Below are 18944 nucleotides of genomic sequence, written 5' to 3' on the forward strand. Positions count from 1 at the left end.
CTGGGTGAGTGCCTTGGCTCAGGTTGTGATCCCAGGTCCCACATCGGGCTTCCCACAGGGAGCCTCCTTCTCCCTCTGCCTCTGCCTATATCTCTGCCTCTTTCTCTGTCTCTCATGAATAAATCTAAAAAAAAAAAAAAAAAGGCAGATGGTCAGATTCTTCAGGGGACAAGCTATGACACTTTTACAGAGTCGTACTGTCATAGTGCAAAATGGTATAGACCATGTGGTATGAATATTCAATAAAAATTTATACATGAAAATTCTAGAAGGTAAGGATATAGTGATGACCTTACAGAGGTAAACACAAACAGGCTATTTTATTCAAATCTCCTCCATGTTGTTTAAATTACAGATATGACTTTGGTCCTAACTTATGTTTCTCTTTTATAAGATGAACAAAACCAGTATATTTTTCTTACTTCATCCTCCATCCTTTCTTTATTCTCAGTCAAATGTTCGAGCTTCTGCTGAGATTGTTTCAGATCAACATCCAGCATTGAACACTGTTTCTCAATCTGAACAACTCTATTTTCAGCCTTCTCTCGAGCTTCTCTCTCTTCCTTCAGCTTTTTTTCCATTTCTGTGAAACAAAAAAGTTACAAACATACATACTTTCAATTTTATGGACTGTGTAAGACAAATTGGTGCCAAAAATCCCCACGGTTTTTATCCTGGGATTCTAATAGAGCTATTCACTATAGAAGTCCTAATGTAATCTGAATTATTTGTAGAGTAAGATCTATAAAGGGAGTTATAAAACCTTCTAAATCCAATCCATGCCCAATTATATGAGAGATTATTCAGTGCCATTTTCAGACTAGAAAGTAAAAATATAGATGGAAAAAAGTGAAGTAACTAATAAGAAAAATGGGAGTATTTCAGATAAAAGCAGAAAGATAAGGCTTTGGTTATTAACCTATAACTTACATTGTTCCAGAACAGTGGACTTAAGGCTGATGGGAATTCTAATACATGAAACTAGATAAACAAAATTCCATGGTGATATAATACCTACTTTAATCATTACCAGAAGATACTAGTCTACAGTGAGGCTCCTTTTTTGAGATATGGTAATTAAGGTTCTAAGAGGTTAATTTTCTCAAGGTCCTGCAACTAGTTAAGTTGCTTGCACCAAATGATCCAAACTTAGTAAGTTGGTTTTTCCATTCTCAGAGATTATTCTCTAAGTGACAAAATAGAAACCATTAGAATAAAATTTCCTCATCCTTCCCCCCAAACCTATGAACTTAGCCACACCAATAATCATCATGTCTTAACTCCCGTCTCTATAATCAAAACACAAATCTATCCACTTCTGTTCTGGACTTTGTTCCTTCAATTATTTCATCTCTTTCCTGCCTCAACAGTTTCCTGCTCTCAAATGAATCATTCCCATCATCATCACAATCTATTTTATTATCTCCTCTCCTAAAATATCCTCTACTGATCTCACATCCCTTCTCAGCTACCATCAATCTCTGTTCACAAATTTTTAAAAGAGCTGCCTATATTTACTGTCTCTAGTGCCTCTTCTACTATTCATTTTATGACTTTTCAATTTGGCTTCTATCTCCACCATTCCACTCAAACTGCTTTGTGTGGTAACCAATGACGTCTATCCTGTAAAATTCAGAGGACAGTGTTCATGTCTTTATCTTTATTGATCTTAACAAAGTTCAATATATTAAATAATTTCCTCATTTTTTTTCAATATTCTTTGAGTTCTAATACCATACTCTCTTGGCATTCCTATGACTCCTCTGGCTGCTCTTTCTTGGTTTCCTTTGTTGGTTTTTCCTCTTCTACCTGACCTTCAAATGTCAGACTACATAAGGGCTCCTTACGATTCCTTTTCTATTCTGCCTTTTTTCTTCTCTTAGCTGATCTCATCAGGTTCTGCATATAGCTCTACGTGTAGGACTCCTGAATTGATACCTATCCTCTGAGCTCCAGACTTATATAACAATTGACTATTTGGCATCTCCACCTAGATATCTTTTTTTTTTTTTTTTTTAAGATTTTACTTATTTATTCATGAGAGACACACACACAGAGAGAGGCAGAGACACAGGCAGAGGGAAAAGCAGGCGCCATGCAGGGAGTTCAGGATTAGGCCCTGGGCTGAAGGCGGCAGTAAACCACTGAGTCACCCAGACTGCCCCTCCACCTAGATATCTAATACACTTTTCAAAGCTAACATATCTAAGACAACTTGATTTCCCTCCCCTCCCAAATCGCTCCTATCTCAGTGTCAAAACATATTAACATATGTTCAACTGTTAAAATTAAAAAGCCTAAGTCTTTCTTGATTCCTTCTTTTCATCCAATTCATCACTAACTCTTGTCTTCTATATTTCCATTTTTTTCTAGCTCTACTACCACAAATGCCTACAGACTAGAGCCTTCTAGTTGATCTCCCTTTTTAAACTGTTCCCTCTTTCAAAAGCATTCTCCATACAGCAGTAGGAATGGTCTTTTAAAAACATAAATTACACATTCCAGCACAGCTCAAAATACTACAATGGCTATCCACTATTCTTAGAATAAGGGTATTGAACTTACCATCTTTTCTGCCTGGACCATACTTCTTCCTGTTCTTTAAATGGATGGTTCATTTTGGCTCAAATATTATTAGTTCAGAGAGACCTTTCCTTAGAACCCTATATAACACACCAATTCCTAGAAACTAGCACATTGTATTTTCTTCATACTATTTTCATTTATTTGCTTTTTTTGTTTATCTACACCATAAGAATATAATCTCTAAGAGGTAGAGTTCTTGTAAGTCTTATTTTGTGCTATATATTCCCAGGTGTGCTTGGCCTATAGTAGATAGTCAACAATTAACATATGTGAAAGAAATAAAAGTAGTGTAATATGGCTAAAGCATGAGATAACATAAGAAAGTCCAAAGCAGTAAGACTATAATGACAGGTAAGTGCCAACTCAAAGATTCTTTATGTCATGAGGAGTTTGACCTGTATCTTGCAAACAATGAAAAGACAAAAGGATTTTAGGAACAACTAGCAAAGCAAGATTTAAATTTCAAAAAGATCACTTTGGCATAAGTGAGAACAAAAGATTGATGAGTAGAACAATTCCCGGCACAGTAATAATTAAAAGTCTATTGCAACAGATCAAACAAAGTGATAATGTCACCATGAACTAAGAGAAAAGGAAAGGAGGAATATATTGTATATATCACTTGGAAGCAGAAATGCTGAGTGATTCCCAGACTTCTAGCTTTGGTTCCTGGATGTTGAATATCATCACCTTTAACCATAATATTTCTCATTTATTGAAAGCTTGCTTGCTTTCTATTTATTTATTTATTTGAGAGAGAGAGAAAGAGAATGTGCAAGCGGGGGAAGAAAGACAAATCCTCTAGCAGACTCCCTGCTGAGTGTAGAGCCCAAGGCAGGGCTTAATCTCAGGACCTTGAGATCATGATCTGAGCCTAAATCAAGAGTTGGACACTTAACTGGTGATACTTCCAGATCGTAAAAGGTTACAAAGAAGTGCAGGGTGAAAATAGGAAAATTTCTTTTTCTAAGAGTTTGGCTCTATAGGGATGGAATGAAACAACAGTGGCAATTAGTAAGGATCATGTATTTACTGCAAGGGTTAATCTCTTTTTCTTTTATTTTAAAGATTTTTATTTATTTATTTGAGAGAGGAGAGAGAGGCAGAAGGAGAGAAGAAGCAGACTACCCGCTGAGGAGACATTAGGCTCCATCCCAGGACCCTGGGATCATGACCAAGGCAGACACTTAACCGACTGAGCCACCCAGGTGCCCACCTTATTTTTATTTACTTATTTTTTTAAATGGAAGAGACTTGCACATGTTCACAAAAAGAAAGGATTCAGAGGATAAAGGAGAGAAAGAGTTAAGAAGAGAGTAGATCGGAGTACAGCTAACACATATTAACCAGAACAAAAGGAGGATCAGTATCTTCTAAGAGGAGAGGAAAGACAAGGAAGAGGAGTACAGAAGTAGGATATATTAAGTAAGAGAAGAAGAATGCTTTCATTATTTCTTTTTGAAATAGGAGAAAAACTCACCTAAGAGTGGAATAATAAAGAAATGGCACAGGAAGTTTGAGAACAGAAATAAAAGTCTGAGAGAAGGATAGTGAGTGATATATTAAAAATTGACAGCTCAACTGAGGATGGAGTTAATGCCATGGGCTAACCCCCATCTAAAGAACTACTTGAATGAACAAAGTAGTTGGTTGGTCTGATCTAAGGTTGTGTTTAGAGGCGTATACAGCACAGTGGAAATACAAAGGAATTAGAAAATTGAGGCTAGAAAGCAAAAAAGCAGATGAACCAACGGACAATGAGTTCCAGAATAGATCAGGAAGAAAATAAAGGGCTAAAGAGGGATCCCTGGGTGGTGAAGGGGGATCCCTGGGTGGCGCAGCGGTTTGGTGCCTGCCTTTGGCCCAAGGCGCGATCCTGGAGACCCGGGATCGAATCCCACATTGGGCTCCAGCTGCATGGAGCCTGCTTCTCCCTCTGCCTGTGTCTCTGCCTCTCTCTCTCTCTCTCTCTCTCTGTGACTATCATAAATAAATAAAAATAAAAATAAAAAAAATAAATATTAAAAAAAAAAAAAGGGCTAAAGAAATTGGAAGCAAAAAGATTCCACTGAGATTTATAGGGAATGGAGGGAAACAGAGTTAGGAAAATAGAAGGTGAAACTGAAAAAAATGGAAGGTATTAGGGTACATGGTACATGGGGTACATGCTTTCAGTTCAGGTCATAATCTCAGGGTTTTGAGATGGAGCTCCATACTCAGCAGGGAGTCTGCTTGAGACTCTCTCCCTCTGCCTCCCTCTAAAATAAATAAATAAATCTTAAAAAAAAGAAGGTATCAAAAGAGCAAAACAGAGAAGTATCTTTTTACTAGATCATAATTTATAATTTTAAAGCATTTATACCATTATAAAAAGAAATTTTAAACAAAATCAATTTTTTGGTGGGCATTATTTAAAAACTAATTATGTAGAAAATATTAAAACTGACACTTACCACACATTGCAACAGACTTTGCTTCTTCAATAGATTGATGTTTGTCAGTTAAACGAGCTTTGGTTACTTTATGTTCATTCACCTCTTGTTCTAGCCGTTGTTGTAATGATTTAAGCTTATAGTTTAAATCTATCTCTAAATTATTCTTTTCCTGTAAAATGAAAATGAATTCCATAATACACTATGCAAAAGACACATTATTAAATATTACATTACTTAATATTCTATAAGACATAATATATGAATCACATAGACCTGAAATGTGACACTATACTTAAATATTTATATGTACAACATAATTTTTTCATACTTTCTTGTATATTTCATATTATTTATAATGTCTTACTTTAAAAATCATGATAAGCACATATAATTAAAAGCAAAATATCACTCCTCCCTCCCCCAGGTTGTGGTGGCAGCTATATTCAGACGGTTCACTGCTAGGATCAGAAATGAACGGGACAATTCTTTAGTTCATTAAAAAATTTTTGCTGCCACTTTAAAAAAATTTAAGTTTAGATTTAAATCTATATTAATCTACATTAAATTACAATTAAATTAAATCTACACCTAGATTTACACTGCCTTGAGCAAAGGACAAGCCAAAATGTATTCCATTTCTGCTTGGGTGTATCTTCTACTCTTGCATCTTTCATCCTACATCCACATTTACATCAGGCTTAGATATACTACTCTGATTATCACAAAACATGTCCAAAGGACAAGATAAGTGGTACATTTTCTCATTTATCTGAGGATCTAGAAAACCTATATTTCAGGGAGAAAACGAAAATGTGAGAGCTAGATCTGCATACTACTTACTCCTTTTCTAGATCTACTTACTCCTTTTCTTAGAAAAGTAAGGACAGAGGATAACAATGACAACTCTGATGGGTGAGAAAACTATATGCAAAAGCCAAACACACATACTCTTTTCTATTTTGCTTTTACAATAAAATGGAAAAAGCATACATGGTCTGCCATATATCTGTCCTTTGTTTTCCTTTCTCATAAGGTTAGTAATAAGGTTCAGCACCTTCATCTTACCCAAGTATAAAAATGTGGGGGAAAAATTCTACATGAGAAGATATTTCTGAACTAAAGTAATTTGTGATGATCAGATAATATCAAACATCTAGTACCCTTCAAAGTTAAAAACAAACAAAAGACAAAATAAGTATTAAATAAGACACACATATACCCCCACAAAACAATCACCAACCATAAAAACTTTTAGAAATACAAGTATATAAACATTAGGAATGAATGCTATTTTATAAAAACACATTATAATATTTGATAGCCAGTACACAACATCTCATAATTGGTACTATGTTAAATCATTTACCTTTTCCGAGTGATTAAGCAAGTCCTGAGCTTCTTTCCTTTCTCCCTCCACTCTTTCAAGATTATGTTTGAGATGCTTCACCTCCTCTTGTAAGGATGTAATTCGAGCTATCAAGTGAGAAGAATGTTCAAGTCACAAAGTTATCCAAAGAAAAGTCTGTTTTCCTTTTTTCAGCATGATCATTAAGGTAAAGAAGTTTTAGGGGCACTTGGATAGCTCAGTTGGTTAAGTATCAGACTCTTGGTATTGGTTCAGATCATGATCTCAGGGTCATGAGACTGAACCCCAAGATAGGCTCTACGGGCTGAGTTGGCTTGTCTCTCCCACTGCTCCCCTGAAACTCCTTATGAACCATAAAAGATTAATGTAGAAACTAAGTTCTTTTTTTACTATGATGCATCTTTGTATGCATGTTGAACCTCATATAAGCTGCGTGCATTTTTAAATGCATGAGTTTTGATGCACAATTAAAAACTAAACCTTAAAGGGAGCACTGAAAAAGGATAAACATCAATAAAGCATGCTATAAATTTTCCTAATTTCACCAATATCTAAAAATCAGATTCAGTTAAAACCACTATTGATGAACATATGGATGATGTTTTCTTCCTTAAAAGTAAAAGCACTTCAAAGCGCAGTCATATCCAGAAGATAACAGACTTAATTTTAAAATTGGAATAATAAGTAAGAGTCACCTATTCTAATCTTCTTGGTTTATAGATACAGAAGGCAGATGAAATGACTTTCACATAGGTAATAAGCTTTACATAAAACAGCCTAAAGGGGTGCCTTCCTGGGTGGTGCAGTCAGTTGAACATCCAATCTTGGTTTCCACGGGGGTCATGGTCTCAGGGTCTTAGGACCCAGACTGCCTTGGGCTCTGTGACCCGCACAGAGTCTGCTTGGGACTCTCTCACTGTCACTCCCCCTACACGGTTTCTCTCTCAAACAAATAAATAAATCTTAAAAAAAAAAAAATGCCTAGAGAAGCAATGTAAGGAAGTCAAATATGCAGCTTTTAAAGTATATAGGAGGTTACTTTCTTGATTATATTCAGATCTATTTTAAGCCTACTCCCTGAGAAATAAGATTGCACAACACTCCTCAGCTAAAAACCAACGGGAGATCCTAATTTCTGTTTCCATAGTCACAAAAACTGACCCTAACCTCTCTCCACAGTATTATAGCTAATCATCAAGCCCCATGAGGCCCTAAACTATGTTCCCATCCTGTGACTAAGGTTAAAAGGACTACCCCTCCCCCAACTTTCCCCTGAGAGATCTGGCAACTTCCCTGTATATCTGTTTTGATTAGGTAGTATGGATGCTGTTGCTAATAGGAATAGAAAACAGAAAAATACGTGAGAAGCTGGCAAAGGAAGGCATCTTTTTGAAAACAAATTATTTGTATTACCATTACCAAAACTGTTCCTTCACTATTAGTTACATTCAATCTTTTTCCTTTTAGATTCATAAAGACTGCTGATATCTGTAGTTCAAACCTTCCCACGTACCTAATTCTTTATTTGTAATGGGATTCTATTTCTGTAATTGAGTTTCTATTTCTGCCAACAATGTACAAAGAATTCCCAGGTTTTAATAGTGATAATCTTTTCTCTGGATTAGTACTACTTTGAGCAAGTATTTTGTGAATTAGGCATGTTTTAAAATTAAGTTTTCAGTAATCCAGCTGTAAAATTGGAAATACCACATTACTGACCTCATAAGGGTGCCTGTCAGAGTGAAGAAATTACAACATGATAGAAAACAGGCATTATTCTGGAAGAGAAAAAAACCACTTCCAGTTTCACCAAGGTCATTTTCTTTCTTTCTTTTCTCTGAGAGAGAGAGTGTGCATACGCGAGGGGAAGGAGCAGAAATAAAGAGAGAATCTCAAGCAGGCTCCAGGTCCAGTGCAGAGCCCAACACAGGACTTGATCTGATGACCTGAAACTGTAACGTGAGTGAAAATCAAGAGGCAGAGGCTTAACTGACTGAGTCATGCAGGTGCCCAAGATCATTTTATTTGAACTGTATGATTAAAAATATATTACTTTATACTTAAAAATGATTAATATGGTAAATATTTTAGGCACAATTAAAAATAAACTTTTAGGGGATCCCTGGGTGGCGCAGCGGTTTGGCGCCTGCCTTTGGCCCAGGGCGCGATCCTGGAGACCCGGGATCGAATCCCACATCAGGCTCCCGGTGCATGGAGCCTGCTTCTCCCTCTGCCTGTATCTCTGCCTCTCTCTCTCTCTCTCTCTCTCTGTGACTATCATAAATTAAAAAAAATATATATATATATAAAAATAAACTTTTAAAAACTATCTTCCAGTGATAAACAAAAGTTGGTATACACACACAATGGAATATTATTCATCCTTAAAAAGGAAGAAAAATTCATTTTTTTTAAATTTGGATTTTTTAAACTGAAGTATAATTATAGTGTTACAATAGTGGCAGGTATACAATACAATGATTCTACAACACTATACATTACTAATGTGCTCATTGGTTAAGTGTGCTTTTAATCCCCTCACCTACATTACCCATCTCTTCCTGGCAACCATCAGTTTGTTCTCTGTATTTAAGTGCCTATTTTTTGTCTCTTTTTGGTTTTTTCGTTTGTTTCTTAAATCCCACACATGAATGTAATCATATGGTATTTGTCTTTCTCTGACTGACTTACTTCAATTAGTGTTATACTCTCTAGGTCTATTCATCTTGTCCCGAATAGCAAGATCCCATTCTTTTTTATGGCTGAGTAATTATTCCTGTGTGTGTGTGTGTGTGTGTGTGTGTACATACACCATTCATCTATGGAGGGTCACTTGGGTTAGTTACTTCCATACCTTGGCTATTCTAAATGTTGCAATAAATATAGGGGCACATACATCTGTTTCAAATTAGTGTTTTTATATTCTGTGGGTAAATACCCAGTAGTAAAATTATTGGATCACATAGTAATTTTATTTTTTTCTCTTCTTCTTTTTAAGATTTATTTATTTTAGAGAGAGAGCAAGTGAGCAAGCACAGGGGAGGGGGATGGGCAAAGGGAGGGGGAAGGATAGCGGAGATAGAGAAAGAGAATCCCAAGAAGACTCCCTGCTAAGTGTGTGCTTGACTCAGGGCTTGGTCCTATGAGTCTGAGATCATGACCTGAGCCAAAATCAAGAGGCAGATGCTTAACTGGCTGAGCACCCAGGTGCCCCTAGTAATTCTATGTTTAATTTTTTGAGGAACCTCCATAATGTTTTCCACAGTGGCTGCACCAATTTGCATTCCCACCAAAGGTGGGAGGTGCAGGAGGAATCCTTTATCTCCACATCTAAAAAAGAAGAAAATTCTGATACCTGCTACAACATGGATGAATCTTGAAGACATTATGCTAAGAGGAATAACACAGATACAAAAGGATAAATACTGGGATGCCTTGGTGGCTCAGTGGTTGAGCGTCTGTCTGCCTTTGGCCCAGGGCATGATCTCGGGATCTGGGATGGAGTCCCACGTCTGGCTCCTTGTGGAGAGCCTGCTTCTCACTCTGCCTATGTCTTTGTCTCTCTCTCTCTCTCTCGATGTCTCTCATGAATAAATAAATAAAATCTTAAAAAAAAAAGGATAAATATTGTATGAATCCTTTTTTATGAGACAGTCAAATTAATAGAGTAGAATGGTGGTTACAAGGGGCTGGAAGGAATGGAGAATGGGAGTTTTTATTTACTAGGTATAGTTTTAATGTGGGATGATAAAAAAATGTTCTGGACATGGATAGTGATGGTTACACAAAAATGTGATTGGACTTTATGCCATTAAACTGTACACTTAAAATGGCTAAAACAGTAAATTTTATGTTATATATATTTTACTCACAATAACAAAAAAATATTACCTTGAAGGTCTCCAATCATCTCAGAATCATGACCTCTGTCTCTTCGTTCAGCTTCTAATACAGCCTGCAGCTGGTAATAGTCCTTGTCCATCTGTGTCTTGGAATTCTCTAAAATTCTGTTTCTCTCTTGCAATTCTCTGTTCAGAGATTCTAGCTGACTAACTGACTTACTCATTTCTGTGTGGCTCTTCCTTAATCTTACAGCTGTGTCTGATTCTGTCCTAAGTAAGTCATTGGCTTCTTCTAGCTATTTAAAAAAAATAATAATAAAAAATAAATTAAAGAGCAAGAAAACAGGTTTTTGGCCAAAATACAAACTTATTTTAATAAATCATAGTTAAAGAAAATCTTATTCCAAAAACTTACCTGTTTTTGTAATTGTGCAAGTTTCTCATTAGCAAGCTGTGAATTCTGATTTACTTTTTTTAAGTCTTCCAACTGATCCTTTAATGTAGAAACTAGAAAATGAAAGGAAAAATGTAGAAATTAGGAAGTTATAATAGAGAAAACATATAAATCTCTTTTAAAAAATGAAATTTAGTCTTAGACCGCAGTCAGCTATATTAGGTCCACTCCCAAAGCCAAATTTCATCATGGAAGTGCATACATTTAAATTCAAGAAAAAGTACAGCATTATTTTATAATACAGAATATAAAAGGTTTCCAGTGTTGTAATATTTCAAATCCTTTTATTCCCTTAATAAGGTGAAAACGCTATAAAGCCAGTTTTATTAGCAGTATTTATTTTGAATAGCACAAATCTTTGCATAGTTCAATATGTGAAAAATGGGTCACAATTCAAAAGGTACCAAATGGTATAGAATAAGCCTTCCTTTCGCTAGGGTCTGTGAGTCTCTCTGGGTCTCCTCTCCAAGCAACAATTATAACTTAATTCTTATATAACCTTCCTAAGATAGTGTATACCCAATACATAAAAACAGAAATATTAATAGATAAATGTTTTCACCAGCACATTTATATACACATACACATCCTTAAGCATATCTAGACAAGCACCCTTGTTTTAATCAATTTGTACTTTGGGGATTCCTGGATGGCTCAATGGATTAGCTCCTGCCTTTGGCCCAGGGCGTGATTCTAGAGTCCCGGGATTGGGTCCCACATCAGGCTCCCTGCATGGAGCCTGCTTCTCCCTCTGCCTGTGTCTCTGCCTGTCTCTTTCTCTGTGTCTCTCATGAATAAATAAATAAAATCTTAAAAAAAACCCACAACAATTTGTAGTTTTATTTCACTTAAAGATTCATCTTAAACATAATGCTACAAATATCTTGTTTTTTAACAGTGAGCATGTGCACAAGTGCATACATAAAATAAATTCCTAGAAATGAAATCACTAGATCAAAGGGTATAGAAAACTATTTTAAATGTATTTCTAACACTAGTATTAAAACACATGAAATTTTAGTTAATAGTTCTCAAATGGTTGCCTGTAAGATAGAAGTACCTAGAGAGCTTATAGAAAATACCAAGGCCCAGGCCACATGTCTAGATCATTAAAATTAGAATTTCCGGGCCTTAGGCATTAGTAGTCTCTAAAGCTTCCCAAGAGATTTCAATATGCACACAGGGATGAAAATCACTTTTGTAGCTAAAACATTACTACTGACTTCATAGACCCTAAATTTTTAAGACAACTTCATGACAAAAACCTCAAGGATAGTGTTAAGACAGAAATTCCGGTGCTCTTCAAAAGTAGTAACAATTTACCTTCATTTTCTACATTCCTTCTTTTCTCATTTTCCTGTTCTGCTTTTCTCTGGTACTCATTAATTCTATGCTGTAGCAACATTTTCTCCTTCTCAATCTGAGACACTGTAGATTCTAGGTTTCTTCTTTGATTCCCCTGAAAACATAATGATATAAGTTACCGTTGCAATTAAACTCTTCATGTATTTAGAGGAATACTGTGTTCTTTAAAAATAAAACACACAGAAACTTAGGATAGATTTTTTTGTTTCAAAATCAGAAAGTACCTGCTAATGACAATTTCTAAGAATAGAATTAGCATGCCTTATAAGAAGATAGAATCCCCTTATTCAAACTAGATATGGAAAATTTTCAGATTTTTAAATCCATGAATATAAAAAACCCTATGAATCTTATTAGAGAGCTGCTTTATTAGTTTAAGATGACCAGATTGCATTATATTACCAATATTTTGGTTTATTTATAATCCTAAATTAAATATATAAATATGAAAGATAATTATTACACATTTGACAATTAAATGATATAAACTCAAATGGTACCAAATGCTAGTGTGTGTAGTAAGTTCACTAGTCCCTGTGTCTCTCCGCCCTTTTTTTGAAGCCACGAATTTTAATTTGGTTTTTCTCTGTCTTAAATACCACACTAATGAGATGTAAGATAGTCCTGGATAACAAAAAAGTATTTACACACTGAATACAAAATAAATATAAGATTACTGAAAAGTTAGTTATCCACTGATTCATTTTGCATTGCCACTCTTCATCTTCTGTTTCATTTTTCTTTGCCTTTTGAAAATCCCTTTCTTTCTTGCCTTCAAATCCCCTTTCGGCTCTGGTTTTACCCACTGTATTTCTATTGGCTTTTCCTCAGCTGGTATAACAAAAACATCTGCAGTGGGATCATGTGGAAGAATAAGAATAGTCTTTGGTCCTTTCTTTTTCATTTTCTGTGCATCTTTCACTTGTTGCTCCTCTTGGTATTTTGCAGCTGTGATGATCTTATGACACACTGATGCATGTTTGGTGACTGGTAGTGAGGATTTTCATATAAAGTTGGTCCTCCAAAACTTCCCTGGAAAATCTTTATGAGATTTAAGACAAAACGAGGTCCTATTTCTACAAGAGCAGCATCTTCTTCTATGATCTGAGAATTCCGAAACCATATCCTATTATCCAAAATGGTGAAAGTAATAAACAATTGGTCCACAAATGGTTGGATTTTGGGATGATACCGTGATGTACTAAAGATCTGAATTAAGAGTTCTTTTAATAAAGCATAATGTGGTAATTCATCAAAAGCAGGGTAAATGACAAAAGGGGCCAAGAACCTTTCAGTTTCCAGTCATCTTTAGCTCAGCTAGGGTATCAATGTTTTGAACAAGGAATTTAGCAGATGGTCCATGAGGTGAAATTTGAAAGCCACATATAGAGATCCTGTTTTTTCTTAGCTTCAAAATAGATACATTTACTGCAGTTTTTCATTTCACAAACCTCATTAATGACAATGTCTTTATGCTCCACTTTTGTATCTGCTTTAGAATGAGGCATCAACATTCTCAAATCTTGCATTAAATGCCTTATTCTGAAATTTATTCCTCTGGAAGAAAAGATGAGAATCTGTTCCATTTTTCCACTTGCCCTTGCAAACGGGGCCTGGGATATGGTCTTTCTCCTCTTCCTCCGCCTCTTCTGCCATGTTGCGCAGCTTAGCTGGCTGCTTGGAATCTTTTTCATTCCTTCTTGGTTTTTTCGCCTGAACCGCCAAGCCTCCACAAAGCTTCCTCTTGGTCGCCGCCATCTTGCCTGGTTGTCCCATGTCTCCCTTAATCCTCTTCTTGTCTCAACAACCTACCTTTTCTAAAATGTTCTGTGTATCTCCCTACTAATGCATATTAAAAAATAATGAAGGAAATACTTTAGAGAATGAAATCACACGAGAGGGGAGAGTTAAAAAAAAAATACCCAACCAAATCTTCACAACTTAAAAATTTACATTGTTTCTGAGTTATCACTTCCCACATACTTTGCTTTTGATGCTTCATTTTTATCTTTAAGATTCCACACTAGGAAAATCTCCTGTATAGTATTTTTCTGGGCTTTCCCATCACTAAGCGGAACTCTTGTTTTAAATAAGATGCTGTTATATTCAGTAAAACTTACAGAGATCATCCAAGATCTTTCCAATTCTAAGATTTTATCATTCTAACTTTAATTTTTTCAATTTTTAAAATTGGAATAATTATACATTTCAGGAGGCTGCAAAGACAGTACTAAGAGGTTTCATGTTTTTTCCACTCAGTTTCCCCTATTAGATACATTTTTATGTAACAATAGTACAGTAACAAAATCAGAAAATTGATATTGCTAGGTGTATGTAGTAATGTTATTTTATCTCATGGGTAGATTTACATAACCACCACCACCACAGTCAAGATACAGAACTGTGGGAAGCCCGGGTGGCTCAGTGGTTTAGCACCACCTTAAGCCCAGGGCATGATCCTGGGGACCCGGGATCAAGTCCCACATGGGGACGGACCCCTGTATGGAGTCTACTTCTCCTTCTGCCTGTGTCTCTGCCTCTCTCTGTCTCTCATGAATAAATAAAATCTTAAAAAAAAAATACAGAACTCTTCCATCAGCACAATGATCACTTTCCAGCCAGCCACTACTTATAGCTGCACACATCACCCTTCTCCCACCACCCAATGGTGGTGTCCAATGGTGGTTGTTCCAAGGCAACCAATGATATGTTCTTCATCTGTATAATTTTGTCATTTTTGGAAAACATATAAATGGAATAACACAGCATGCCTTTTAGGATTGGCTTTTAACACTCAATATAATGCCAATGAGATCCATCCAAGTTGTGTGTTATCAATAGTTCGTGCCTTTTTGTTGCGGAGTAGTATTAACTCCATGGTATAGATATATCAAACTTGGTTCAACCATTCACCTATTGTAGGACATTTTGGTTATTTCTAGTTTTTGGCTCTTACAAATAAGGCTACTGTGAACAGTAGTATATAGGTTTTTTGAGGATATAAGTTTTCATTTTTTTCTGGGATAAATGCCCAATAGTACAATTACTGGGTCACCTGGTAGCTGCATGCTTAATATTTCAGGAAACTGCCAAAATCTTTTCCAGACTGACTGTACAATTTTACATTCCCATCTATAATGTATGAGTGACCCAGTTTCCCTATATTCTTGCCAGTTTTGGTACTGATGCTATTTTTTATTCTACTTGCTCTAATGATTATAAAGTGATATCTCATTGTGGTTTTAATTTGCATTTCCCTCATGGTTAATGATGTTGATCATCTTTTCAGTGCTTGTTATCCACTCTGAAGAACGGTACATGTCCTCTGCAGTTTTCACATAGGATTATTTACTTACTGATGAGCTTTAGAGTTCTTTAAATAATCTAAATAGAGTCCTTTGTGAGATATGTACTTTGCAAATAATTTTTTTCCAGTCTGTATTTTGTCATTTCATCAGCGTCTTTCACAGAACACTGTTAATTCTGAAAAAATCTAATTTGTTGTATTATTTTCCTTATGTGCATCATGTTTGTATGTCATGTCTAACTAAGAACTTTTCAAATCCCAAGCTGTTAAGTAACAAAATTTTCATAAATGAAGGGTACTGATCTATGGTTTTCTTTGTAGTACTCTCTCCGTTAGATTTGGTTATCTGGGTAATTCTAGTCTTATAAAACTCAGTGGGAAATGTTCCCTTCTTTTATATAAACTGGAAGAGATAGTGTAGATTAGTATGAATTCGCCTTAAAATGCTTGGTAACACTCTAGTAAAACCACCTGGTCCTGGAGATTACTTTTTGGGAAGCTTTTATTTTTTTAAAAGATTTATTTATTCGAGAAAAAGAAAGTATGCATGTGTGCGTGCAAGCGCAGGGGAGAGGCAGAAGGAGAGAATCTTCAAGCAGACTGCCCTCCCCATTGAGCACAGAGTCCCATGTGGGGGTTCAATCCCATGACCCATGAGATCATAACCTGAATTGAAGAGTCAGATGCTTAACTGACTGAACTACCCAGACACCGCTATTTTGGGGAAACTTGTAAATATGCATCCATTTTAATAGTTATATAGGACTATTCAAATAATCTAATTTCACATTGTGTAAACTGTGGTAGTTCCTACTTTTGGAAGAACTAGTCCATTTCACCTAAATTTCACATTTACACGTTAAGGGTTGTTTGTGGTATTCCTTTATGATCCTTTTGATTATCTATAGGGATTTTAGTGAATATGCCTGCCCTGTTTTATTCTTGATACTGAACATTTGTGTCCTCTTTTTTTTATCAATTTTACTAGAGGTCTGTCAATTTTCTAAACACCTGGCTTTTTGTTTTCATTGATTTTCTTCTATTGCTTTTATTTTCAATTCCATTGATCTCTGCTTTCATCTTTATTTTCCCTTCCCCCTTCTTGCTTTGGGTTTATATTGCTCTTCTGAGTTCTTGAGGTAGGAGCTTAGATGATTGATTTGAGATTTTTCATCATTTTTTTTTATAATGTGTGTCTTTAATGTATAAATTTCCCTTAGAGCCACTATGTCAGCTGCATCCCACAAATTTTTGTTTTATTTTCACTGTTCAAGTTTTTTTTTTAAAGATTAAGAACCACAACTTATTTTATTATTGAGGTATAGTCGACACACAATGTTATGTTAGTTTTAGGTAAATAACACAGCAATTCAACAGTTCCATACATTGCTAAAGGCTCACCATGTACTCCAATATCCAACAGCATACATTTTATCTTCAGGACTTATTTATTTTATAACTGAAGTTTGTACCTCTTAATCCTTTTCACTTACTTCACCTATATCCCCGCAACTATTAGTTTGTTCTCTGTATTTAAGAGCCCATTTTTTGTTTGTTTTGTAGATTCCATATATAACTGAAATTATATAGTATCTGTGTTTCTCTGTCTGCCTTATTTCACTTAGCATAAAACCTTCTGGGACTATGTATGTTGCTGCAAATAGCAAGATTTCATTCTTTTTTATATGCCATAACTCTAACATAACTTTGAGGGGGCGCCTGGGTAGCTCAGTCTGCTTCTCTCCCTCTCCCTCTGACTCTCCCCCTGCTCATACTTTCCCTCTCAAATTAACAAATAAACCTTAAAAAACCCATAACTTTATGAAACATAATTAACATTCCAACATATTCTTTTAGTCCCCTTAAGACTTCTCTTTGACCTATGGATTATTTAGAACTCTGTTGTTTAGTTTCCATATATTTGCAGATTTGCCCAATATCTGTTAGTCATTCTAGTTTGATGACATTTTGGTCAGAGAACACACTCTATGATTTTAATTTTTTTCTTTCTGGTAGAAGTTTGCTCAGAACATAGTCTGTGTTGGTATGTATTACTTGAGTGCTTAAGAAAAATGTTTATTTTGCTAGGTTTTTTTTGGGTTGAAGGTTCTAGAATTGTTAAACAGATCTTGTTGGTTGATGGTACGATTGGGTTCCGTTTGCTGATTTTCTGTCTATAGAGTGATATTGAAGTTTCTAACAATAATTGTGGATTTCTCTATCTTTTCAGTTTTATCAGCTTTTACTTCACATATTTTGTAACTCTGCTACTTGGTAGATACAAATTTATGAATGCTATGTCTTCTTACTGGATTGATCTTAACTTAAAATCTAGCATACCAGAATTTCATCTATGTTTTAGAAATTAAATATCCAAAGCTGAGGATTTGCAAGATGGATTTCTTATATACTTAGAGCTAAATAAATATTGCTAAGTACACAATGACCAATGGCAAGTTGGTGAACTATTATATATATTTGTATTACATGGGTATGTATGTAAATGTATGTATTATATGTGTATGCATATCAAAAGCTACAAATGAAAAAAACAAAAAATCATTGACAAATACTATTCCTTAAGGGAAGAGAATTTTAAGACAGAACAAAAACCACTAGAAAGATTAAATGTAAAAAAAAAAAAAAAAACAAAAAAGAAACAAAGGAAGTATTCAATAAGGCTATAGAAAGTATGTTTCTTTTTAGGGTATTCTTCATACACACAGTAGAAAGATATTATAAACTTGATCAAAATGAAGACGATGTGTATTTGCAAATAAACATCTGAATCATAAATGTTTCCCTGATAATAAAAGCCTCCTGCTAGATGACCACGGAAAACATGAGTAATTCTAAAATCAATCATTTCCCATTTGATTACATAAAATTATGTTAATGTCAGTCCTTTAAAAAGGACTTTTTTTTTTTTTACCATTTAATATATTCCTCTTTCCTCTTTGTCTCTTTCTGCTGTAGTTCCAGATCTCATTTGATTCTCTCGCTTCTCACTTTTCAAATGTTAAGAACCAGTGAAATAAAATTTATGTACTAATATTTCAACGTGGTTTTAGAATAAAAGGATATACACAAAGGAAACTAAAGTATAATCTAATCTGTATCACTTAAACCTGCAGATCCTAAGGGAGGCTTTCATTATAGATCTTTGACTCTGTTCTGTATTTTAGTCTATAAAAAGTTCAAATGCAATTTTCTTAGAAAACAAAACAATCTAAAAGACGAAAAAATTCTCAAAAAGGAAAACTTCTGATTAGAAAACAAAAAGTACCTCTTCATCCAATTCTTTCATTATCTTGTCTAGTTTTATGTTTGAAGTTCTGCAAAAACAAAAGCAATATAGATTAGAAATATGTTTATTTTTTTATTGCCCAGTGGGGGAATACCACAATCCTTATTCTTCCATCTAAACTAAGATGTCTTTACATTTTTTTGCTATGGATTCCTTTAGCAGTCTGGTGAAGCTTGTGACCTTTTCCCAGAATAACAGATTTTAGAGAATAAAATAAAATATAGGATTTTAAAAAGCCAACAATATATTAAAATTCAGTCTTAAATTTTAAAATGTATGGGG

General features: G+C 35.0%; 1 protein-coding gene and 1 pseudogene across 3 annotated transcripts in view; both read right to left on the bottom strand.

Moving 5' to 3' along the window:
• Positions 1 to 18944, bottom strand: part of ROCK1 (Rho associated coiled-coil containing protein kinase 1) — a 138220-nt gene that overhangs the window by 34707 nt on the left and 84569 nt on the right. For all 3 annotated transcript variants that reach the window (XM_072828981.1, XM_072828982.1, XM_072828980.1), the window contains exons 13-19: positions 18642 to 18690; positions 12007 to 12142; positions 10645 to 10736; positions 10279 to 10525; positions 6388 to 6494; positions 5040 to 5190; positions 423 to 583 (exon numbers count right to left, since the gene is read on the bottom strand). In XM_072828981.1, coding sequence (XP_072685082.1) covers positions 423 to 583; positions 5040 to 5190; positions 6388 to 6494; positions 10279 to 10525; positions 10645 to 10736; positions 12007 to 12142; positions 18642 to 18690 — 943 coding nt within the window. The remainder of the gene's footprint in view (positions 1 to 422; positions 584 to 5039; positions 5191 to 6387; positions 6495 to 10278; positions 10526 to 10644; positions 10737 to 12006; positions 12143 to 18641; positions 18691 to 18944) is intronic.
• LOC140635038 (ribosome biogenesis protein BRX1 homolog pseudogene) lies at positions 12617 to 18150 on the bottom strand (annotated as a pseudogene).

Source organism: Canis lupus, chromosome 6, assembly GCF_048164855.1.
Source record: "Canis lupus baileyi chromosome 6, mCanLup2.hap1, whole genome shotgun sequence".
NCBI lineage: Eukaryota > Metazoa > Chordata > Mammalia > Carnivora > Canidae > Canis > Canis lupus.